At 33.8% G+C, this 26,513-nt stretch overlaps 2 protein-coding genes across 2 annotated transcripts; one reads left to right on the forward strand and one right to left on the reverse strand.

The window, feature by feature from the left end:
* The first annotated feature begins 1,633 nt into the window (after positions 1-1,633).
* Positions 1,634-2,026, forward strand: LOC149253475 (mRNA-decapping enzyme-like protein). The gene has a single exon (XM_089454500.1). The coding sequence runs from the start codon at positions 1,634-1,636 to the stop codon at positions 2,024-2,026; it is 393 nt and encodes a 130-aa protein (XP_089310626.1).
* Positions 2,027-21,023: 18,997 nt separating this feature from the next.
* LOC149253476 (uncharacterized) lies at positions 21,024-21,859 on the reverse strand. Its single transcript, XM_089454501.1, has 2 exons — positions 21,530-21,859; positions 21,024-21,209 (listed from the first exon to the last, which is right to left on the reverse strand). The coding sequence occupies exons 1-2, from the start codon at positions 21,857-21,859 to the stop codon at positions 21,024-21,026; spliced, it is 516 nt and encodes a 171-aa protein (XP_089310627.1).
* Between the last annotated feature and the right edge of the window lie 4,654 nt (positions 21,860-26,513).

The raw sequence follows: 26,513 nt of genomic DNA on the forward strand, positions 1-26,513 counted from the left end.
TGAATGACTCACATAAAACAAGGAATTCACTTGTCTTAATTTGACTAAATTGAAGAGAATTGACGTGCTTGACGTCTGATCAAATCAAAACATGGGTGTCGGTTTCAACCGAGAATGCACCCGTACAATGCAATGTAATTGGAATCTGATTCACAAGTTCTTAAATTTGTTTGCAAGAATGTTGATGTAGACTTTGCTTTGAAATGCTTTAACTTGATTAAGTGAAGTTGCTTGTTGATGTAGAATGTTGATGTTGACAATCTATGATTATGAGTTGTATTTGCACAGATGCAAGTGTCAAGTTCAATTGTCCTTCCCTGACGCTATTCTTTTACTTGCATTGAACTTTATGTGTGTGGTAAATGCGATCATTTATGTGTCACAACTAGACACAGATCAAAAAGAAAAAAACATGAAGCCATAACACACATGCGCCATCAAACACACACAGTGTACCTTAGATCCCCTTATTCAATTTCGGGCGGATCTAGGACACAATCACCACCAATAATATGTCTTTATTAAATTTTGGAGTACATAAGCATTCAGCTTCGCAACATCTTCATGGAATCAGAGTTCTAGAATTTTTGAAAGAAGAAAATGTCTGCAAAAAACTACCTGCACTCACTCACTCTCAAAGTAAAATATTACTTTGGATTACAAAAAATAATTTCTCTCAAAGAAAGCCACTTATCTTCTTTCTTATGTCACTCCTTATATCTCCCAAAAGCACTCCAAAAATTTTACATTTTAAACGGCATACCTCATTACAAAAATTAAAAAAAAATATTTTCCACTCCTTATCTCTCCATTATGATCACTCTTTAGAAAGTTCCTTTACATACTTCCCATTAAAAAAATAATTATGAAAACGTTATGAAATCACTTGAATTCATGTTGCTTATGTATGTAAAAGTGTATGTGCCACTCCCTTTATGCATATAAAAATAGACGTACCATAAAATGTGTCTTTTCAAAAACTTTTCACCGTATACTTTGAGCAACGCATAACTTGCAACGATAAAAAAAAGATGCGGACATGTTAGCTGATCCAATGTAGAGACATCAAACAACGCACACCTCACGCAACTAAGTTCCACACATAGTCCTCCGCAGCTTCTAGCAACTGCAACTGCAACCCAGTATCGACTCCTCCACCTCAGAAATTCACGTACAATGTTGATTCTCCTCACGGTGATTCACTGTTGGCTACACTGCCACGTGGTTCATTTCTTGAAACTGAACTCCACGCTGGATTCTTTGCACTGCTTCTCTTTATTTTTCCTGGCAATTGTAGTTTGTATACCGCAACAGCTTCATTGTGGATTCTGCAATGGTGATGATTAATAACAGTATAAAACTACACTATTTCATACAAGCTATGACTTTGGGCATTCAAGTAAACTGAAAACGTGCAAAAAAAGGTGATTTTCACATTTGTATGGATTCATATTAGCACCAATCGACTCAGGCGCACACAGATCTGCAAGTCTGCATCAATATATATGCACAATGATATATCATGTTGCGCTACCTCTCTCGATCAACCAAAATACAAATCTCGTCCATTAGCCGCACAAACAACAGTAAAACTTATAATTTAACAGAAGCTTTAGCACAGGCAATTGGCCAAATGTCTCAGAACGGTAAAATAATCCTCCAGTTGAGCCAGCAGGTCACCAATGACTCTAACCTCACGGTTCTGCAGCGGATCGACTGCCATGTCGAAGAAATTCTCGCCACCGCCGGCCATGTCACTCTCTACGACTTCAACATGGAGCTCAGCCAATGGAGTCGCAAGGATGTCGAGGGACCTCTATTTGTTGTCAAGAGGAGGACCCAGCCACGGTTTCAGTTCATCGTTATGAACCGGCGTAGTGCGGAGAATTTGGTGGAGGATCTACTCGGCGATTTTGAATACGAAATAAATCTTCCTTATTTACTCTATCGAAATTCAAACCGGGAAGTGATTGGAATTTGGATCATACGCGGAGAATTTGGTGGAGGATCTACTCGGCAATTTTGAATACGAAATAAATCTTCCTTATTTACTCTATCGAAATGCAAACCAGGAAGTGATTGGAATTTGGTTTTATGATCCAAGAGAGTGTGACGAGGTTGTAAAGCTTTTCTCCAGGATTTTGAATGCTTTCTCGAAGGTTCCTCTCAAACCAAAAGTATTCACAAATCAAAGCAATGAGTTTCAAGAGCTGGAGTCAGTTCCTTGCAGATTGCCCAAAATACCAATGCAGGTTACATTGCTCTTCGATAAACCAAAACTGTAATATGCAAACAAATAAAATATGTAATCCACGTTACCAACACACGACCCCAGATCGTCTCAATGCATTCGTCTTCTCAGGCCTCGACGGTTTTGGCCTTTTTGTTACAGGTTCACGTTCACGCTACAACAACCGCCTTACAAATAACTTGCAGGCTCGCGGGTTTGGATGCAGCGTCGATGCAGTCTCACACAGGTCTAACATAGCTTTGATACCACATGATAAAAATGCAATTAACTCAAACAAATATATAAATCACACATAAAAACCAGAGACACAATATTGGCAGAAAAAGGCTGAAGCCTCATGCTTCTCTCTCATTACTCTACAAAAATAATTGAATATAGTGTTACAAATAAATAGATGAGAGACAATGTTCTCAAGATAGTGCGTGCTATCTTAGACACCTTTGGTTGAGATAATTTCTCATTTGGTTGAGATAATTTCTCACCAGACACACCAATATAGGAGTTACCTAAACTAACTCCTATCTTAGAGGAACAACCCAAGAGTTAGGCACAAATTGCTAACTTGGAATATCTAATTAATTAATGGATTTATTATTGTTTTATGAGAGAGTCTAACATGTGGATGTTTTATGCTATTTCTATTATTCAACCAGATTGGATAAAAGAAGCAAGGGATGAATGGAAGAGGGACGAAGAAGTATGGCCACTTATTCAAAAATTGCAAAAGATCCCAATTCAAACAATATTTCCAGAAATTAACTAGGAAGGAAAAATCATATTGGAACCTAGAGCAGTCACAAAAACAAGAACCCGACAACTACGAAAGTATCCCATCAAGTGGAAGAACTTTCCCGCTGAAGATTCCACATGGGAGGACAAGAATTTTATACAGAAGCATCAAGAAATACTCAAGCGTTAAGGACAACGTTTTTTGAAGGAGAGGGGCATGTTAGGCCCCTATACTACTAGTGTAACCCCTTATTGTTATTTGTACAACCCACTTATTATATTGATGTACCCATGTAGTGCCCATATTGTTACTATTGTACCACATACAAGCCCACTATTGTTATTATTGTGCCCTTAAATTATTATTGTTATGTTGGCTCTGATTATGTTGTGACCCCTTAGACTCCTATATATAGAAAGGAGGTCTTTTCATTTGTATCATCCAAGAATTCTTCATTTATGTAATGTAAAGGAGGTTGCCCCCTCGAAGAGGCTGAATTATAAGGCATTTATCTATCCTTTCTATCTTTTCTTGAGTTGGTTTCATCGCAGGCATTAACGATGTAAGTGCAATGATGGAGCACTAAATATGATGAACACTGAACTAGAACTTTTTAATGTGATGGAATAATCACATGGTGATGTTGGGAGAAATTTTAAATGTTTTGTGGAAATATTTCCTGATGTAAACAAATATTAAATTTCACTTATTTTGTGAGAACAGGAAACTAATCATCTCTCGTGACTCTTGATTGTCCCATGTTAGCTTCCTTTTTAAAGAGGAAGAAGATTTCAGAAGAGCAGTGTAGTGGAGGAAAATGAGCAGTGGAGAATAAGAGATGAGGAGCTCCAGGATGAGGAAAAGAGACAAAGACCAAAAGATGCCTAAACTATGTTGTATATCTCTTTGGTTTTAATATATATTTAAATTTGATATTTATATGCCTTCGTCTTTGTTAACTTTTCAGTTTATATATTGTTGGTGATGTTGCTTGTCTGGACTTGTTAAGTTGTTTTATGTTATGAATCTAAATGTGTTGAAAAGAATAGTGGTTGTAGATGTGATGTATGGATGGTATGTCTTATTGGGACTTATATTTTCATGGATAAGTAAGTACCTACTATTGATATGTTGTTGGTGCTAGTATATCACGTGCCGAGTTCATATTAAAAGGAAACCTAAATATTGTGACCTCAATCATTGTGTAGTAGTGAATGGTTCTTTTGTATTTTAGTTCAAATCCACATGATAAAGTTTCCTCTATGACTTGGAGAATTTATGGTGTGGTTGTGCGAGTTTTACAGTGGCTAAGTGTTGTTACAATAGAACATAGTATTATGTTTTGGAAAATGTTATCAAAAAAATGCCTCTTTGATTGTTTTTGATTGGCAAAGTTGTATAGTGAGATATCCCAATCTTACTTTTTGGATTCATGTTGTAAAATCTATAGAAGAATGTGTGGTTGTGCCTGGAACAATAGTTTCATGATTTATGTTAGTGATTGATGTGTTTTTACTCCATAAAATAGAGCGCCTTGTTTTATTGAATGATGTCAAAACCCTTGTAGATTTGACTTAGCCTTGGAAAAGAGGTTAAGGTAGGTAAGTGGAATCATTTATTGCATCAAGGAGTCAGGTAAGTCTATGGGAAGTCAATTAGAACAAGGCTAACTACGCCAAGTCCTTTAACCTTCTAGAAATTTGAAAACCACAACTTTTGGGGTGTTAAGAAATTTTTTTGCAGGGCCTACAAGAGAAAGTTTCGAGGATGTGTGTTTGGGTCTTTAAAATTTTTCTTGGCTTTCATTTTCATCATTTTCTATATCGACACATATTAAATTAGATGATTTGAGGAAACTTCAGGGTGACATGAAGAATATTTCATGGAACTTATGGAGGAAAATAAATATTCTCTTTTTGACTGCATATGTAAAATGTTTTACGAAATATAGTTGATGATGATAGAGAAAATAGAGTTCTGTATGTTTTAGTCCTGGATTATTAATAGTCAAGGTAACCGGATCTATCATCAATTAGTATCAGAGTAAGCTACATTCGTTGGAGAATATTAGGGAATTTACGCTCTTTAGCGACATAGTCAGAACAACAGATATTAGACTTTAGAGTTATAGTACAACTGAAAGTGAAATGAAGTGATAGTGGAGATGCTTTCATGTCGAGAAGATTTTATCCATTTACAGATAAAATTTTTAGGTTTGAATACAACTTGACAATGAAAGAGGTTGAAGAGAGAAGAACCTTACAATAGAGTGTGACAAGTTGAATTCTTATGAAGTAAGTGAGATGATTGCAGGGAAGTGAAGAGTTGATATGCTCTTGAGGAAAAGCAAGTGTATTGGTTGGAAAGGTATAGGTTGAACAAGTAGGTACAAGAAATATTGTGGAAGATGAGATATTGTTATAGATTTTATAAAATTGAACGTAATGTTTATGTTAAGTTGGTCATTAAAAGAATTGTGGTTGAATGACTGAATTGGTAGCAACTACCATAGGATGTAAGCTATCTCAAAGGAGAAGGAAAAGAGAAAGTTATTAGATGAAGAAATGGTGACATAACCCAACTAGGAAAAAATCACTAGAAACTAAGAAGAGTGGGCAATTGAATATGTACCAGCCAACAACTTTGAAAGCAAAGAGAAAGGGTGCTCAAGAAGAGGTTCTACTGTAGATAACCTCGAGAAGAGAAGGTACCAAAAGGATGACTTGGCATAGGTGACAAGTAACATAGTTGTTACCGAGAGAGCAAGGGCTTGATGAAGCTCAGTAGTAGACAAGGAGAGTTCACAAGAGGAAGAGATGAGATGATTTCTATTAGTCATAGCAAGGGTTCAGAGGAAAGTCACAAGTAGAACAAGAAAAGTTCTAAAGAATTTAGACTCAAAGGATTGAGTGATGAATATTTTGAGAAGGAGATGGCTAAGAAGAACTCAATCATGTGAAACCATTTCTACAAGAAATTCAAGATGATCAAAGTTATGGTTAGATAATGAGCAAGAAGAAGGTGAGATGTCATTCCTTGCAAAGGAAGTTGAGACCAAATAAGTACATCAAATTGGAAGAAAAAATTAGAGTAGTTTACTGTGAAATGCAGATATTATGCATGACATGGAGGAGTATACAATAGAAATTCCGAACTTATGCAATCTTAAAAATCATAACTATTATATGTATGAAAATTTTGAAGAATCCATACAGAAAAAGAGTTTAATATTTGTTTAAAAAACACCATGGAAAGAGAGAACAAATCAATAGGTAGAGTTTTGGAGGAATGGTTGGAAAAAGGTACATGTGATGAATATTTAATAGAGGTTAAAATAAATACAATTCAAGAATATGTCTTTGAATTATATGGGGAGATGGAATTCTTGGGAGAGAGGATAACGAACCAAGGTTTTCATATTCAAAATGAAAAATAAAAATTGGAAAAGGAAAATATTTTTGTGGATGATAATGAAGAAGAAACTGTAAGCTATAACCAATATGATGTTAAGGAAAGAGATAAACCATAATTTTGTTTACATTAAGTGATAAGAGAAGGTATGTAGTATCCTAAATATACCAAATTTCAGCCAGGGACTGGATTATAAGATGAAGTTGATAAAAGGAAAGAAAGATGGTATAGTTGGTTGTATGAAGAGAAAAACCATAATTTTGAGGAAATTTTTGAGCAATATAATGCCAAGTTTGAATAATTCAAAAAAAAGTAATTGTCAGAGTTTGCAATAGAAGTAGTAGAAGAAGGTCAAAGTTGATTAAAGATCTAGTAATATTTTTAAGTTTCACCATGAAAGTGACCATAGAGGAAGGTGAGGATATTTGCAACAACCTAGAGAAATGAGTGCTCAAAGGGTTCCACAGAAGAGGACTAGGAAGATGCCAATAACCCGAACCCAGAGAAAGACTTGGTGAGGTATTATGTAGCAAGGCAGATACTTGTTATTACAAAGACATGTTGCAGCTCAGGATTTGAATTTGTTAAGAGAATACTATATTCATATGACAAGAAGGTCATAAATTTTTGTCCCTTGGAAGCCTGATGTAGGTGCATAGATGGAGCACTAAATTAAATGAAGACTAGACCGAAGCTTTCCAATATGATGGGATGGTCATAGGGTGATGATGGGATAAATTGTAAATGTTTTATGGAATTATTTCCTATTGTAAATGAAGTTTCAGTTTCCCTTACTTATTGAGTAGGGGAAACGAAACATCTCTTGTGACCCTTGGTAATAAACTGTTAGGTTTATTTTTAAAGAGGAAGAGTGTTTGAGAAGTGTAGTAGAGCGAAGGAAGAAGAATAGTGGTCAAGAAGAGAAGAGGCGCTCCAAAATGAGGAGAAGAGACAGAGGTCAAAAGAGGCCTGAGTTGCATTGTATATATGGATAGTTTAATGTATACTCAAATTTTATATTTATATGGCTCTACATTTGTTAACTTCCCTATCTATCTATTGTTAGTGAAGTTGTTGGATTGCAATTGTTAGTTGATTTATGTTAGGAATTTGGATGTGTTGAGAAGTGTAGTGGTTATAGATGTTATGTATTAGTGGCATGCCATTATTGGGCCTTATATTATCATGGATAGTTGAGTAACTACTATTGATATGTTGGTCTTACTAGTATATTGTATGTCGAGTTCATATTGAAAGGAAACCTGAATATTGTGGTCTCTATTGTGGTGTATATGTGCATGATTCTATTGTATTTTGGTTCAAATCCATGCGGGAAAGTGGCATTTGTGTACTGGATTAGTGAATGTGTGGTTGTGTGAGATTTATAGTGACTAAGTGTTGTTACACTCGAACATAGCATTATGTTTTGAAATGATGTCAAGAAAATGCCTCTTTGATTGTTTTTCATTAGAAAAGTTGTATGGTGAGATTGCCCATTTTCCTCTTTTCAAGTCATGTTATAAATTCTGTAGAAGAATGTGTAGTTGTGCCTAGAATAATGGTTGTGTGATTTCTGTTAGTGATTGATGTGTTGTTACTACATAAAATAGAGCACCCTGTATTGTTGAATGTTGTCAAAACCCTTGTAGATGTGAGTTAGCCCTGGAAAAAAGTTGAAGGAGGGTAAGTGGAATCATTTATTTTTTCAATGAGTAAGTTAAGGTTGTGGGATGTCAATTAGAACAAGTACAAGTAATTTCACATTCTAGTAATTAAAAAGACACATTTTTTAGGGTGCTATGAAATTATTACATGGCGACTACATGGTTTTTGTTTCTGCGCTATGAAATTATATTATAGTGCCTGCAACACAAATTCTATGGTTTCGTGTTTGGGTCTTTAAAAGCTCGTTTCACTTGTTGTTGCATCATTTTCTAAATGGAAAAGTATTAAATTCACTGAGGTGAGAAAACTTAAGGGTTAGATGAAGAATCTCTCATGGAACTTATGGAGGAAAACCCATATTTATAAAATATAGTTGAAGTTGATAGGGAAAAAATATTTGTGTGTGTTTTAGTCCTGGGTTATTTGTAGTCAGGGTAACTTGGTCTATCATTAATTGGGTTGGTGTTGCACATCTATTATCCCGAGAACCATGCAACACCAACCTAGATGTGCTCACAAGGGTTCAAGGCCACAATGCCATGGAATAATCCACTATGTGGAAAATCGAGATTTTGGGGAAGAGGTCAACCAAAATCCATCCCATTCTCTAGGAGGAGTACACCTTGTCGCTCCATTTGATTCTCTAGAAAATAAGAATCAACAGGTCACCATGAGAGTAGCTCACACGAGATTGGCATGAGGACTGAAACTATATTTTTCTTTTGTTAAAGGCCTTAAAAAAAATCAATGACACATGATGGATCAGTTGATATCAGTGCGTCAATTGTAAAAAAGGATTTAGGAGAAGCATTACCTTCTCGAACACATGATGGAACATATGGAAGGACACATTCATGAAGCCTTTCATCTTCTTCCACTATGAGGAAATAGATTGAACATTCCAACTCAGGGTAACTTTGTTGAGCAAGGATGAATTTCGGATGTGTTTTGGTTGCTGGGATCTTTTGGATTTTTTTTTTTTAAACATGCTCCTTGTCTTATTTTTCCATCACCCTCCTTACATATTCAACTCTAGTTTCTTCATGGGTCAACGAACATGCTAGTGCCAATAGCTACATGTCCCCCAATTTGGAGTTGGGGTCCAAAAATTTCATGTATGTGAGTATCATATTATTCATGTAGAACTCAATTAGTTTGGCTCTATCGTCAATACTTTCCCTTTTGCAAAATTAAATGAACTTCTTGTAGCCTTGAAAAGGAAGAGACCCATACTGTGATAATGTCTTTATGTAGAATTGCAGCCACTACTCCTCGAGGAAGATGGCATAGGATTTTGATGGTTTGCTTCATTGTATGTCTTCCAAGGATAAACTTGCCGTAGTGGCAAGTTGTATCTCTTTTTCTTGCAACGTCTCTCTTCACCTTTTGTTCTTGGTCTGTAGTTTCTCCTTCTTGAATGAATCCATTAGCCTTTAGTTATTCAATTCCTTTCTTATTTCGTTCACCTTTTCCTCCATGAGGCCCACATATTACACCTTCTTGGATCTTGCAATTGGAATCCATCTATGATTTCTGCCTCTTTTCCATTCCTTCCATCCATTAGGGTATTATCAATCAAAGTGTGCCCTGTTGGCATAAGGATCGTGTGAATTATATGAAATTTACATTGTGGTGTTGTTTATTTCATAGAGTTGGTTTCCATGCATGGTTTGCTTAGTGAATTAAGAGGCTAAGAATTATATTTATAGTGATTACTTATAATAAACTATTATATTTTTGCAAGAATTACATTAGGAAATCAATATTTGATTGAAGGAACCTAGAGGAATGTTAAACGAATTGGTTAGGGTAGAGACTGGTTTTGCAGGATTTCCAGGGTCTTTTTAGGCATTTCCAGTGTTGCATCTCTAAGCCTACGAGCTCCTAGTTAACAATAAATGTCGTGTCACTAATATACTAATACTAGAACCAACAATTGTTTCTTCACTAGTTGGTATCTCTATGATTCTCATTGCCCCATCCACACTCTAATTTTTAATTTGGAGATAATCTAGGATTTTTAGGGACATAAAAACACAAAGTGTAGGGTGTTAATGATGTAAGTGCAATGATGGAGCACTAAATATGATGAAGACCGGATTAGAACTTTTCAATGTCATGGAATAATCACATGGTGATGTTGGGAGAAATTTTAAATGTTTTGTGGAAATATTTCCTAATGTAAATAATTATTAAATTTCCCTTATTTTGTGAGAACAGGAAAGTAATCATCTCTTGTGGCTCTTGGTCGTCCCATGTTAGCTTTATTTTTAAAGAGGAATAAGATTTCAGAAGAGCAGTGTAGTGGAGGTAAATGAGCAGTGACAATAAGAGGAGCTCCAGGATGAGGGGAAGAGACAAAGACTAAAAGAGGCCTCAACTGTGTTGTATATCTTTCTAGTTTTAATATATATTTAAATTTGATATTTATATGCCTTCTTGTTTGTTAAATTTTCAGTTTATATATTGTTGGTGATGTTGCTTGTTTGGACTTGTTAAGTTGTTTTATGTTATGAATCTAAATGTGTTGAAAAGAATAGTGGTTGTAGATGTGATGTATTGATGGTATGTTCTTATTTGGACTTATATTTTAATGGAAAATTGAGTACCTACTATTGATATGTTGTTGGTGCTAGTATATCAGATGTTGAGTTCATATTAAAAGGAAACCTAAATATTGTGACCTTAATCATTATGTAGTTCTGCATGGTTCGTTTGTATTTTGGTTCAAATCCACATGATAAAGTTTCCTCTATGATTTGGATAATTTATTATGTGGTTATGCGAATTTTACAGTGGCTAAGTTTTGTTACAATAGAACATAGCATTATGTTTTGGAAAATGTTGTCAAAAAAATGCCTCTTTGATTGTTTTCAATTGGCAAAGTTGTATAGTGCGATATCCCAGTTTTATTTTTTCGATTCATGTTGTAAACTCTATAGAAGAATGTTTGGTTGTGCCTGGAATAATGGTTTCATGATTTATGTTAGTGATTGATGTGTTTTTACTCCATAAAGCAAAGCAACTTGTCTTGTTGAATGATGGAAAAACCCTTGTAGATTTGACTTAGCCTTGGAAAAGAGGTTAAGGTAGGTAAGTGGAATCATTTATTGCATCAAGGAGTCAGTTAAGTCTATGGGAAGTCAATTAGAACAAGGCTGACTACGCCAAGTCCTTTAACCTTCTAGAAATTTGAAAACCATAGCTTTTGGGGTGCTAAGAAATTTTTTTGTAGCGCCTACAATAGAAAGTTTCACAAATGCGTGTTTGGGTCTTTAAAATTTTGTTTGGTTTTCATTTTCATCATTTTTTATGTGGACACATATTAAATTAGATGATTTGAGGAAATTTCAGGGTGACATGAAGAATATTTCATGGAACTTATGGTGGAAAATAAATATTCTCTTTTTTACTGCATATGTAAAATGTTTTACGAAATATAGTCGAAGATGATAGAGAAAATAGAGTTCTGTGTGTTTTAGTCCTGGGTTATTGATAGTCAGGGTAGCCCGACCTGTCATCAAGTGGTATCAGAGTAAGATACATTCATTGGAGAATATCAGGGAATTTCCACTCTTTAGCGACGTAGTTAGAACAACAGATATTAGACTTTGGAGTTATAGTACAACTGAAAGTGAAATGAAGTGATAGTGGAGATGATTTCATTTCAAGAAGAGTTTATCCATGTAAAGATAGAATTTTCAGGTTTGAATACAACTTGACAATGAAAGAGGTTGAAGAGAGAAGAACCTTACAGTAGAGGCAGACATGTTGAATTCTTATGAAGTAAGTGAGATCATTGCAGGGAAGTGAAGAGTTGATATGCTTTTGAGGAAAAAAAAGTGTATTGGTTGGAAAGGTATTGGTTGAACAAGTAGGTACAAGAAATATTATGGAAGATGAGATATTGTTATAGATCTTATAGAAGAGAATGTAAGGTTTATGTTAAGCTGGTCATTAAGAGAATTTTTGTTGAAGGACTGAACTGGTAGCAACTACCATAGCATGTAAGCTATCTCAAAGGAGAAGGAAAAGAAAAATTTGTTAGATGAAGAGATGGTGACATAACAAAACTAGGAAAAAAATTGCTAGAAACTAAGAAGAGTGGGAAATTAAATATGTAGCAACCAACAACTTTGAAAGTGAAGAGAAAGAGTGCTCAAGAAGAGGTTCTACTGTAGATAACCTCGAGAAGATAAGGTACCAGAAGGATGACTTAGCATAGGTGACAAGTAACATAGTTGTTACTGAGAGAGCAAGGGTTTGATGAAGCTCAGTAGTAGACAAAGAGAGTTCACAAGAGGAAGAGATGAAGATGATTGCTATTAGTCATAGCAGGGGTTCAGAGGAAATTCACAAGTAGAACAAGAGAAGTTCTAAAGCAGATGGACTCAAAGGAATGAGTGATGAATATTTTGAGAAGGAGATGGCTAAGAAGAACTCAATCATGTGAAACAGTTTCTACAAGAAATTCAAGATGATCAAAGTTATGTTTAGATAATGAAGAAGAAGAAGGTGAGATGGAATTCCTTTCAAAGGAAGCTAAGACCAAATAAGTACATCAAATTGGAAGAAAAAAATAGAGTAGATTAGCTTGAAATGAAGATATTATGCATGACATTAATAGAAATTCCGAAGTATGTGATCTTAAAAATCATAACTATTATATGTATGGAAATTTTTTAAGAACCCATATAGAAAAGGAATTTAATAGTTGTTTAAGAAACACCATGGAAAGAGAGAAAAAATCAAGAGGTAGAGTATTGGAGGAATGGTTGGCGAAAGATACACGTGATGAATATTGAATAGAGGTTAAAATAAATACAATTTAAGAATATTTCTTTGAATTATATGGGGAGTTGGAATTCTTGGGAAAGAGGATAATGAACCAAGGTTTTCATATTCAGAATAAAAAATAAAAATTGGAAAAGGAAAATATTTTCTTGGATGATAATGAAGATGAAACTGTAAATTACAACCAATACACTGTTAGAGAAATAGATAAACCATAATTTTGTTCAAATTTTGTGACAAGAGAAGGTATGTAGTATCCTAAATATACCAAATTTCAGCCATGGATTGGATTATAAGATGAAGTTGATAAAAGGAAAGAAAGACGGTATAGTTGGTTGTATGAAGAGACAAACCATAATTCAGAGGAAATTTTTGAGCAAAGTAATGGCAAGTTTGAATAATTCAAAAATAAGTAATTATCAGAGTTTGCAATAGAAGTAGTAGAAGAAGGTACAAGCTAATTAAAGATCTAGTAATATTTTTAAGTTTCACCATGAAAGTGAGAGTAGAGGAAGGTGAGGATATTTGCAAGAACATAAGGAAATGAGTGCTCAAAGGGTTGCACAGAAGAGGACCAGGAAGATGCCAAAAACTCAAACCCATAGAAACACTTGGTGAGGTATTATGTAGCAAGGCAGATACTTGTTATTGCAGAGACGTGTTGCAGCTCACGATTTGAATTTGTTATGAGAATACTATACTCATATGACAAGAATGTCATATATTTTTGTCCGTTGGAAGTCTAATGCAGGTGCATAGATGGAGCACTAAATTTGATGAAGACTAGACAGAGGCTTGCCAATATGATGGGATGGTCATAGGGTGATAATGGGAGAAATTTTAAATGTTTTATGGAATTATTTCCTATTGTAAATGAAGTTTCAGTTTCCCTTAGTTATTAAGAAGGGGAAACGAAACATCTCTTGTGACCCTTGGTTGTAAAATGTTAGGTTTATTTTTAAAGAGGAAGAGTGTTTGAGAAGTGTAGTGGAGCAGAGGAAGAAGAGCAGTAGACAAGAAGAGAGGAGGAGCTCCAAAATGAGGAGAAGAGACAGAGGTCAAAAGAGGCCTAGGTTGCATTGTATATTTGGATAGTTTAATGTATATTCAAATTTCATATTTATATGCCTATACATTTGTTAACTTCTCTATCTATCTATTGTTAGTGAAGTTGTTGGTTTGCAATTGTTAACTCGATTTATGTTAGGAATCTGAATGTGTTGAGAAGTGTAGTGGTTGTAGATGTTATGTATTAGTGGCATGCCATTATTGGGCCTTATATTATCATGGATAGTTGAGTAACTACTATTGATATGTTGGTCTTACTAGTATATTGTATGTTGAGTTCATATTGAAAAGAAACCTAAATATTGTGGTCTGTATTGTTGTGTATATGTACATGATTCTTTTGTATTTTGGTTCGAATCCATGCGGGAAAGTGTCCTTTGTGTACTGGAGTACTGAATGTGTGGTCGTGTGAGATTTATAGTGACTAAGTGTTGTTACAGTCGAACATAGCATTATGTTTTGAAATGATGTCAAGAAAATGCCTCTTTGATTGTTTTTTATTAGAAAAGCTTTATGGTGAGATTACCCATTTTCCTTTTTTCGAGTCATGTTGTAAATTATGTAGAAGAATGTGTAGTTGTGCCTAGAATAATTGTTGTGTGATTTCTGTTAGTGATTGATGTGTTGTTACTACATAAAATAGAGCACCCTGTATTGTTGAATGTTGTCAAAACCCTTGTAGATGTGAGTTAGCCTTGGAAAAATGTTGAAGGAGGGTAAGTGGAATCATTTCTTGTGTCAATGAGTAAGTTAAGGTTCTGGGAAGTCAATTAGAAAAAGTCCAAGTAATTTCACCTTCTAGTAATTAAAAAAACATAGTTTTTAGGGTGCTATGAAATTATTACATGGCGCCTACATGATTTTTTTTTCTGCACTATGAAATTATATTATAGTGCCTACAACACAAATTTGAGGGTTTTTTGTTTGGTCTTAAAAGCCCATTTGACCTGTTGCTACATCGTTTTCTAAATGGACACGTGTTAAATTGGCTGAGGTGAGAGAACTTGAGGGTTAGATGAGGAATCTCTCATGGAACTTATGGAGGAAAATCCATATTCTCTTTCTGGCTGTATATGTAAAATGGTTTATAAAATACAGTTGAAGTTGATAGGGAAAACAAAGTTGTGTGTGTTTTAGTCCTGGCTTATTTGTAGTCAAGGTAACTCGGTCTATCATTAATTGGGTTGGTGTTGCACATTTGTTATCCTGAGACCCATGCAACACCAACCTGGATGTGCTCACAAGGGTTTAGGGCCACAGTGCCATGGAATAGTCCACTATGTGGAAAATCGAGATTTTGGGGAATAAGTCAACCAAAAACCATCCCATTCTATAGGAGGAGTAGACCTTCTCAATCCATTTGGTTCTCTAGAAAATTAGAATCAACAGGTCACCATGAGAGTAGCTCGCACGAGATTGGCATGACGACTGAAACAATTTTTTTCTTTTGTTAATGACCTTGAAAAAAATCAATGACACATGACAGATCAGTTGATATCAGTGCGTCAATTGTAAAAAAGGATTTAGGAGAATCATTACCATCTCGAAAGCATGATGGAACATATGGAAGGACACGTTCATGAAGCCTTTCATCCTCTTCCACTACGAGGAAATAGATTGAACATTCCAACTCAGGGTAACTTTGTTGGGCAAGGATGAATTCCGAACGTGTTTTGGTTGTTGGGATCTTTTGGATTTTTTTGGATATTAGTATGTGGTCTTTTAGTATAATTTTATTGTTGTCAATTTGTTTTTGCTAATACCTTTGTGGTCAACAAATCCAATATAAATAAAGCCAGAAAACTTTTGCATCCATGTTTTTCACACATTCCTCTAAAATAAGTTAACATAAAGTTTAGATTTACAATTTTTTTTATCATTAATCTATTTTTTACTTTATTTTAAAAAAAAAAATCTATTTAAGAATAAAAAAACAACAATCATATTATATTAATAGTTTAACTTTCAAAAATTGAATAGAAAAATGTGAATAAAACAACTAACTAAAAAACATATGATAATCATTATATAATAAAATTATTTTATATTCAAAAAGTAAAAATGGTTAATAATAATAAGATAAAAATATCGCATACAAATCCCTCAATTCAAACAATTATATATAAAAAAAAAAATTGATTTAAGTTGATTTATATTTAAACATTTACAATATATTTAAAAATCTCATATTAATATATACATAAATTGATTTATTTTTATTATATTAATATATTAAAATGGATTTATATTTAAATAATTACCATATATTTAAAAATATCATATTAATATATTCATATAAAAGAAATTTCTCCAAAAAGTACTTAATAAATTTATAGCATTTCAGTTACGGTTAAGTATATTAATAAATACACAATAATAAAATTGATTTATATTTAAAAATTTACAATATATTTAAAAATCTCATATTAATATATACATAAATTAATTTATTTTTATTATATTAGTATATTAATATTGATTTATATTTAAAAAATTACAATATATTTATAAATATCATATTAATATATACATATATAAGAAATTCCTCCAAAAAATACTTAATAAATTTATAATATTTCAATTACTCATTAAAATGGTTAACTATATTAATAAATACAAAATAAAAAAAAAAATTTAATTTATAAGTTATCTTTTTTATGTAAGCTTGGGAAATCTCATTTTCTATTAATATTTCATAATAATGTTTTTGGTTTCAACAAAATTGCAAAACTACAGGTAGCCTCAACCCCTCAGGAAACTAAGTTTGTTGGCCACTTGTTTGCATCAAATGTTGTCCAAAATTTAAACAATGTGATTCTAATCATCCAAGCTACATTGGCTACTTTATCTTCTATATGCTTCATGCTTGAAAAGTAAGTGTTAACAGTGATCAAAACAACATTTAACTAGCAGGACTGCTTCGTTCATATGAAGAATCAATTGGGGTCAGGGCATTCACACTTGACCCTGGTCCTTCGCTTCACATCATATTATAGAAATTTTGTTCAACCCTATTCAGGGAAAGATTGTTTGCATACAGTTGCATCTGGACAAACTATATCTCCTTCTGAAGATCCTTAGACTTGGTTCTGTTGGTCTGTCCTCTTCTGGTTCTTTTGTTTCCTTATAGGTTGTCATTGCTCTAGCCAGGATGTTTTTCATAACCCAATATTGTTTGATGGTTTGCCAAAACAAAGTTTGGAAGCCTCTGGTATTGCCTGGATCTTTGAGTATTGTCTCCCATTCCTCTGCCTGAATTTATTCATTTTTGATGTTAGCATTCAGTTCTCTTTCCCATTCGGAGATGACAACTTCCTCTGCCTCCATCTCTTCATTTTCGATGTTAGAATTTAGTTCTCTTTCCCATTTCGAGATGACAACATTCACCTCAGCTAGGGATCCTACATAGTATGCGTTGATGAGATTCTACATACTTTCCTTCATGTTTTCCTTCTTTTTTTCCTCGGATCGTTTCTTGCAAATGGCTCTAGGCCTTTCATATTTTTCTCTTTCTTTCCTAATCTTCTGTTCCCTTTTCTTCCCTGTTGGTTTCCTTCCTTCGCCATCCGAGTCTTCCTGCTGCTTCTTTCTTTCTTGTCCGAGTGGCGCAGCTGGACCGAAGCCTGGTACTCACTGGCATGGTTCGGGTGCGGTGTCTTCTGAGTCTTATGCACACTGGTATTTAAGCTACGTATAACAGAAACTAGAATTAAGACATTATGAACCATAATTAAATTTTCCATAGTAGACACATAGTAATTTATGCTCTATAGTTTGGTCTTGGTTTTGACATAATTCCTCATATTTTTGCTTTGATACTTGGCCTCAAAATTGGCCTTGTTCCTTTCAAGATTCCCATCATGCTTCCCCATTTCTGGATGGGACTGCTCAGTTGTAGTCTCTTTCATCCACTCTATGCCCTCTTCACTACTTTTATCCCAATCGACATTGAGGTTCCACTCACTTCCTTCAAAGTTTTGCAAGATAGAGACAACTCCATCTTCCAGGTTGCTACTCCCATAAGGCCATCCTACGCCTCCAACATCCTATGCTACCAACCCTACCAAACAGTCTCCCAGAAGTTTTTCTTTTCTGGTTATCGCCACCCCAGAGGGCAAGACAATGCTTTACCCTTTCCCAGCAAGCGACAGTTCTATCACTGGGCTGCGAATGTCCTACCCTTCACCAGTCAATCCCGTCATTGAAACTTAGCAAAAGCCATGTTTGGATGTTCTCCCCTCACCGATTTCGTGGCCAATTACTACAACCACTTCTACAAGCACGTTCCAGTTCTTGCATCGATGTTGTAATGAGGGTACGTGTCGAGACGGTTGGGCCGAAGGGACCACCAAGGTCAGGTTTCGCGTCAGGTCTCGTACAATTTTTTTTATATCCTTCCCTCCCAATCAATATACCCATTCTTAACTACCAAAATAAATTATGCCTACAGATGCAGTTGAAAACTCTGAGGATGACACTACTAGTAGAATCAATTTCACCAAACATTTTCCTTCTGCCCGAGGACCTAGCTAAGCTTAAACGAGATTCAAATGTCCATCCCCCCTCTCCAGATAGCTATCGATTCTATCCCACCAGAGGTTGATAGTGCAATAACCCAAGGATACCAATAAGCTTGAATTCTATATTCGACAGGGAAAACCATAATTATTAACCAGTCATCTTCTTCAGGATTCATTATTGTTCCTCTTTCTTTCTAAATCGTCTCAAATTCTAATTCATATTTTCCATAGCAATATAGGGAAAGGCAGTGAGAACATACCAAGTTTTATAGGCAAAAGTCGAACACCACTTACCTTCCAATTAATGCCCTTCATTATTGCCTGCCTACTTTTGGCTACTCCTACAGTAAATTGCCCGATTCTCCACCTACACTTGCCCAGTCTTGTGCCAATTGTCCAAACTTGCTTCCCTCTGCCTACCGTGCCATCTTGTCGGCTTCGCTTTCCTCTTCTTGCCGTGAAATCTTGGCAGCCTCTCTCCCCTCTATCCTACATTGCCTATCGCACCCCATTAGGGGATTTATAAATTATCATTATTTTATATATCAGATTTTATTTATTTCCTAATATTTGTTTTTTTATTATCACCTAAAAATTCAAAAAATAATTATGTTATCATTAATCACTAGTTAAAAAAATATAAGATATTTTTCCAAATAGAAAAAAAATTATCCAAAATATATACAATTTGATATGAGGTTTCCTCCTAAAACCCATAAGCCTGGTTATTTAATCCATCATAGTAAACAAGACATGCAATTGTGGGAGGCTACTCGTCAAATGCATGCTGGAAAATGAAGCTAAATATCTGGACTTTCGAAACAGCGATTATGAGGGGCTACTACTAAAATGCATGTTAGAAAATGAAGCGGAATATCTGGATTTCCAAAACCACTAATAATACCAGTATCCATCATGTAACTCGCTTTTTGTTGACTCTCTTTATCGATATAGTGTTTTGGGCTTTGGGTCCTATATCAAGACTTGGTGGAAGCAGAGAGTATCATGACATTATTTGGTAGAAGCAGAGAGTATCATAATATTACTCAGAAAAGGTAAAGACGTCAACATTAATTGACTCCTTATCTGCGTGATTGTGCATTAAATGCATGAAGTTAGAATCCCCTAGTTCAATTCCTTGTGGATTCTCATTAGTTTTTGGTGGAAGATGACATTAAATCTGGATTCTCATTAATTTTTGGTGGAATATGACGCTAAATTTAGCTAGCTGGAAGACAACTTACGTTAGTTTTCAAATAAAAAGAAGCCTTAGACTGAGAAGCACATTGTCTTGAATGTATTCGGTATATCACCGTACATATGCTTGAAATTGAGGAGAACGGTGTATGTAGATTCACAGAGTATTATGTGATACAAGAGTTGTTCTATTGTTTGTTCACAGTTGCTCAAAACCATTTCCATTTCTGACAAGAAATGTTTAGTTTTATATGGGAAAAACCCTCAACGTATATGTTTCATCTTCATCTACCCAACAGAGAGGATCAAATCTTTCTTTCTAATGCTCCCAAAAACAAGACACCAAAACTAGTGAAATAACAATATAACTCTAGCTTCCACATGATTCAAACCGCAAGAAGCTATACTACCATTGCCAACTAAATCCCTGCAGAATTGCCGCCTCAAACCGAAAGCCAACTCAGACTAGACTAGGGGCTTGTTCTAGATACGAGTAGTGGGTCATCCGGTCTAGAGAGAGACAACCCTCGTAAGAGTTCTTGCTGGCCCACTCAATCATCTATTTATAGTTTTCTCACTTTGAACTTCAATGGTAGGAGAGTTGTTTGAAAGGAGGATTTTCACCTGATTCTTCAGGGCATATAATTGGAAATCTATGGCTCTTTTATTCGGTGCCCTCTGACAAAGCATGGTTTTTATATTTATTTTGAAACCATTAGATATTACATTAGCTTTTCTTTCGTTTCCTCGTTTCCTTTGAACCAGGAAAAAGTGAAGTAATACTCCGGAGAGTTAGAGGATCTTAATCTCCTATTAGGCAATGAACAAAAGTATTGCTATTTCTGCTACTATAATATTATCCACAGTATGCGGTAATCAGATTGAAGAAGAAGATTGGTTCCGCCTACGACACACCTTAATATCATTTAAAAGTTTGATCTTGCATGCATAATAATAAGATTCTTGAATTGCACATATCTAATTTTTTTGGGTAAGCGATTCATTAGAAAACTGTTGTTAACCCGGTGGGGGGGGGGGAGAACCGTAGAACAATAATACAATTAGGACTAATCATCCCAGTTTAACAGGATAGTTGCTAGTCACTATATTTTTATATTATCAAAATCTCTCATCCTAAATCATTTAAAATAAAACCATACTACATAACTCAAAAATTTCTTACCCATATCATATACACAATAAAATTGTTAAAAGTCCAGAAAGATGCCATAACCATTACAAAATATGAAAAGTTTGAGATACAAAATCACTGTACTAACTCAAAATCATTATTACTCTTTCCTATTCATTTTCCGACTTAACAAAACACACACTTCCGCTCATTAGACATATGAACAAATGAAAACATTCCTTTCTCAACTTCCTACTAATCCAAGAAACTCTGAAGAAATTGTACTCCTGGGTGATTATCAACCTTTCCCGGTGTTAGTAAACAGATATGTTTAACAGTAAGAGTTGTGATTTCATTTGTTGCTGCACCTGGACCATCTTGCCATGAAACCTCGAAAGCGCAAACACATTTGCCATCCTTTCTGTGGGGATACCGGCGAACCTGCCATCAAATAATATACTTTCTTACTAGCACATGGTGAACTACCTTCCTTATATGCTGAGGCAGAAGCACACTAATATCAAAATATTATAGGAAAAAAAGAAATCAGGCACTGCTTTTAATTATATATTAATAGTTGTTCATGAACCAGATAAGATCTAAAGGCAACGTGATCACTTGACAGAGGTTGAAAGAACTAATATAAGGAAATCAACGTAGCACTCAAGTTCAAAGGATTAAACGCTACATGGAATTGGTTTCATCCAGCTTCACTTAAAGTGATAGGTAAAAATAAAAATTCTTTAAGCAGTCATTTTGACCTGTGTGACAATGGCTTCGTAATATCGCAGACCCCCATAGCGTTGGTATGATGCACATATTCGCATCCCCAGTGTCACCATGCAGCACTCATAATCCTGTAATTGCTGGGACAGCGGCCGAAAGTTGCTTGTCACCTCCTGTACTTCTCTTCTGTTATTTAAATCTACCACTTGCACCTTCCCTGTTGGAAGCACGCCTGTGTATCGTATGTTAAAGTAGGCAGCGCTCCCTCCGGGCCTTCCATAGTCAAGCAATACGGCATACCATGCACCATCCACTGGAGATTTGTACTCCACCTTTGAAATGGGTTGTCCACGAGCTCTAGCCATGAGAAAATGTTGATAGTGTTATGAACAAACTGTCTCCAAGGAATCAGAAAACTATTCTGAAAGAAAATTGTAGTGTATGCTCTTATTATAACTGCGCAACGGGCCGTTTGGAGGGTGCTGCATTTACTGGTAGCATTATTTTTTTATTATTTCACAGTGGTGCAGCCGCCCAATTCGTGGATGGTCAACATTTGCGAGTATCGGAAATAGAAGCTGAATCGGTAACATTAACCCACTGAACAAGTACGGCCCTTTTTCCGTCTTTGAATATGGAGTAGCTCCTCTTGTCAGTCTCCACCACGAAATGGCTCCTCTTGTCAGTCTCCACCACGAAATGTGTGATTCTCATTGAAATATTCTCGACATTCAGATCTGAGAATATATTGGTAAACGGAAAGGAAAATCTGATGCCAACTGTGATCGAAATGTTGGCTGAGCATGTTTATCTCAGGGTAATTGAGCATTGAGTGGTCAAATTTTATTGCTCTCCAAACAAGGTTTGGATATTAAAAAAAAAAAATTGCAATTAATTATCAAAATAAATAACAATCCTCTCGTCACTCACAAACTTACAATGTGAAGGTCAAATGATTTTTTTTTTTTTTTGTCAGAGTCTTCGCAGTTGCAATGCTCTCACATTATTATTCTGTGTTATTTCTATTATGCTATTTTTATAGTTACCATTTATATTAACTACTCATTTATTTATGATTTACATTAATTATTTAGTCAAACAAATAATATTTATAATTTTTTTATTTAAGCATTTTGATTTTACCAATAGATTTTATTTTAATTGGTATTAAATTTTATTTTAATTGGTTTAACCGTTGTGATTTTATTAATAAATTTTATTTTAATTGGTATTGTAAAATGGTTTTGAAATCTGATTTTATTTATATCTGTAAATTATTGGAAGAGGATGTATAGGAAAAAAACAAATATGCTGGGGTCAATTTATACTCTTGTTAAGATAAAGACATTAGAAGTGTGTGGAAAAGTTGTATATTTTATTAATAAATTTTAATTTAATTGATATTGTAAAATGGTTTTGAACAAATATATTATGAAATCTGATTTTATTTAGATTCGTAAATTATTGGAAGAGGATGTATAGGAAAAAAACAAATATGTTGGGGTCAATTTATACTCTTGTTAAGACAAAGACATTAAAAGTGTGTGGAAAAGTTGTGTATTGGAGAGGATGCATGTGTTTGTTGAGACAAGATATTAAATAGTGGTGGAAAATGTGTTTCATTAGATAAGATATTAAACAGTGGTGGAAACATGTGGGAAAGGCTTAGGGTGGAGCGAGTGCATGTTGGAGACAATGCATGTGCCAGTTTGGACAAGGTATTAGAAAAGTCTGAAAAAAACCCATGGTGGAGCTAGTGCATGTCAGAGACAATGCATGTGACAATGCATGTGCCAATTGAGAAAAGGCATTAAAAAGGTGTAGAAAGGCTCATGGTAGAGCCAATGAATGAAGTTGTTGACACAAGGTATTGCTCGTGTGAGGAGAAGGCATTCAAAAGGTGTGGAGGAAGCACATGTGGAAGAAAGTATGGAAAAGTCATAGGAGTTGGATTTAGTGCCATAAAAATTTGAGTTTAAATCTTGATTTGGGTAATTTAAACTGGTTTTTTTTACTGTAAATATGGATTCAACATTGAGAAAGTATGGAAAAGTCATAAGAGTTGGATTTAGTGCGATAAAAATTTGAGGTTAAATCTTGATCTCGGTAATTTAAACTGCCAGATTAAAGAAATTAGATCGAAAAACCCATTGGAAAAGCTTCCACTAAAGACAACTCCAAATTCATGTGTCTTGACAAAGTATAGAAATTAAGGATCAATATTTAGGCTACTACACAACATTTAATATGATAATGCTTTAGATTTTGAAGTAATTAGAGTCTAATCACCTATATATCACATAAAATTCATCCAAACATTTAAATTTCTAGCCATGTAGATATTGTTGGTTAAATTTCTAGCTAGGTAGATATTGTTGGTAGTAGAAAATATTCATAGAGAAAAAACATGAAAATGATGAATATTAGTTCTTTAGTAAAAAACTAACAAGCAACATTCACCATAATTATTAGTTGTAAATCCTCATATTTTTATCAATATTCAAAAAAAATTTCACAAACTAACTATCCATTATTCATCAACATCATTTAACTATCCATTATTTATAAATTTCATTTCATTTTAACAAATAAAAAAATTATAAAAATTTTAAATAATTATTACAAATTAAACACAATATTAAAAACTACTGTAAACTCATGATCCCAAACCAAAAAAATCCTGAAAACTTAACTTTTCTTATTCCATTTCTAAAAGGGAATAATGAAAAAATATTATTTATATATTAATTATCACTATATACATTACAGATAATTTATTAAAAATATAAAATTTAAAATAATATTTAAATTTAAAAATATTTATTATATATTATTAAAAAATTAAAATTACAAAAATCGTATTTTAAATAAATTAAAATTCTGATATTTTTATTAACATTATTTATATATTAAAATTAAACTTATGTTTTATTAATTTAATTTATATTTATGAGTAATTATTGGGTACTATCCTCTTACTATCACTGCGCAAGCAAAGGAAGTTTGCGAGGTGCTGCATTTAATGTGTAGCATTATTTTACAGTGGCACAGCCGCCTAATTTGTGGCTGGTGAACACCTGAGAGTTCTGTTAACAGAAGCGGAATGGGTAACGTCAACCCACCAAACATTGACTGCCCTTGTTCCGTCTTTGAGTATGAACTGGCTTCCCTTGCCAGCCGCTACCACCAACTGTGTCCGGAGCTGGTGCCTCTGCTTGAAATATTCTAGAATTTAAGGGAAAAGGAAAATCTGGTCACAGTTAAAAGTTATGAGATGTTGGCTGAGCGTTAGTGGAAGAGGTTGTTAACCCAGGCAAATTTAACGTTGAATGGTCAAAGCATTCTTTCAATGCAATACAATGATGTGTAGTTAATGATAGGTTTTCGTGGTGAAATCACTGAGTCCACTTTTCAAATTTTTATGAAGTATATATTTTGTTTTGATCTTTTATTTAAAAAGTATATATTTAAGCAATCTAGACTCTTGTTAAATTATACAATCTAAGATTGGGTATATTTGATTTGTAAACTCTTGTAAACCTGGTTTCAAAATAAATTCCAATAGCTATGATAATAAATAGCAATGTTTTGCATTTTCAGCAATGTTTTGCATTTTCTCCTTATTCTTTGCAGTCGCAATTTTTTTTTGGTTATATCTCTTAAATATTCTGCAAAACATTAATTTTGTATTAATTATTAATGTAATGAAAATTTACATTAAATATTTGATAAAATAAATAAATATTTATAACTTTTTAATTTATTAATTGTGGTTTTATTAATATATTTTATTTTGATTAATATTGTAAAGTGATGTCAAACTAATCTTATTAGGGAACATGATCTCATTTATACTAGTAAGTCATTTAGTAGTGGCAAGTCATTTAAATACAAAGTCAGGAAAAATGGATGTGTTGGGACAACATATGTTTCTGTTAAGATAAGGCATTAAAGAGATATGTTAAAAACTAGTGTTGTGGACAATGCATATGTTTGTTGAGACAATGCATTAAAAAGTGTGGAAAAAGTTCATGCGGAAGCCAAGCCAATGTATGTAGATGTTGGGATACGTCTCTTGAGACAATGCATTAAAAAGTGTGGAAAACGTTCATGTGAAAGCCAATGTATGTAGATGTTGGGATAAGGCATCGTTAGTAATAGGGCAAGATATTGAAAAGGTGTGAAAGAATCACTTATTGGGAGAAGTTATAAAAAAACAAGCGTCTTGACAAAGTGTAAAAATTAGTGATGAATATTCAAGTTGCTACTTAACATTGAGTGTTGTGGTGTGTTAAATTTTAAAGTAGTAAGAATCTAATGACTTATATATCACATACAACTCATTCCAATATTAATATTGTTCAACAAAATAGATATTGTTTGGAGTTGAAAATATGCATATTGGAAAAAAGTATAAAAAGATCTCATATTTCTATCAATCCACATTGACTCAAATAAAATTCACTAACTACTATTTATCAATTTAATTATATTTAAAAAATAAAAAATTATATAAATTTAAACTAAATATTATAGATTTAATGCGACATTTAAATTTTAAGAAAATATTACAAACTCATCATTAAAAAAAATACACTTAAAAACTTATATTTTTTAAAGGAATGTTTATTGATGTGATAAAACACTATTTATATAATTATTTTCATTATATGCCTAATTTATTAAAAGATTTATTTATTGTAATATATATATATATATATATATATATATATATACAAATTTCTATTTTATTACTGTGTATTTATGAAAAACTATTCTTTTATATTTATAAAGAAATACATATATAATCAAATATTTATTGTTATTTTTCCTAGTGGGGTAGAATATATAACGAAAACATTCTCTATTAACACATGTGGTCGTGAAAAGGTTTCTAGTTTGAAACTCAGTAGGAGAAAATCTACTGATGTTAAAGGTTAGTGTGGCCTAGGGCGGGTGTGATTCCTAGGTGATTTTGACAGCTTAGATGCCCCTAGATTGTGGCTACTAAAGCCATAG

Source organism: Pinus tabuliformis, chromosome 7 (assembly GCF_031772625.1).
Source record: "Pinus tabuliformis cultivar Carrire ecotype Pingquan chromosome 7, CPIR1, whole genome shotgun sequence".
Taxonomy (NCBI): Eukaryota; Viridiplantae; Streptophyta; class Pinopsida; order Pinales; family Pinaceae; genus Pinus; species Pinus tabuliformis.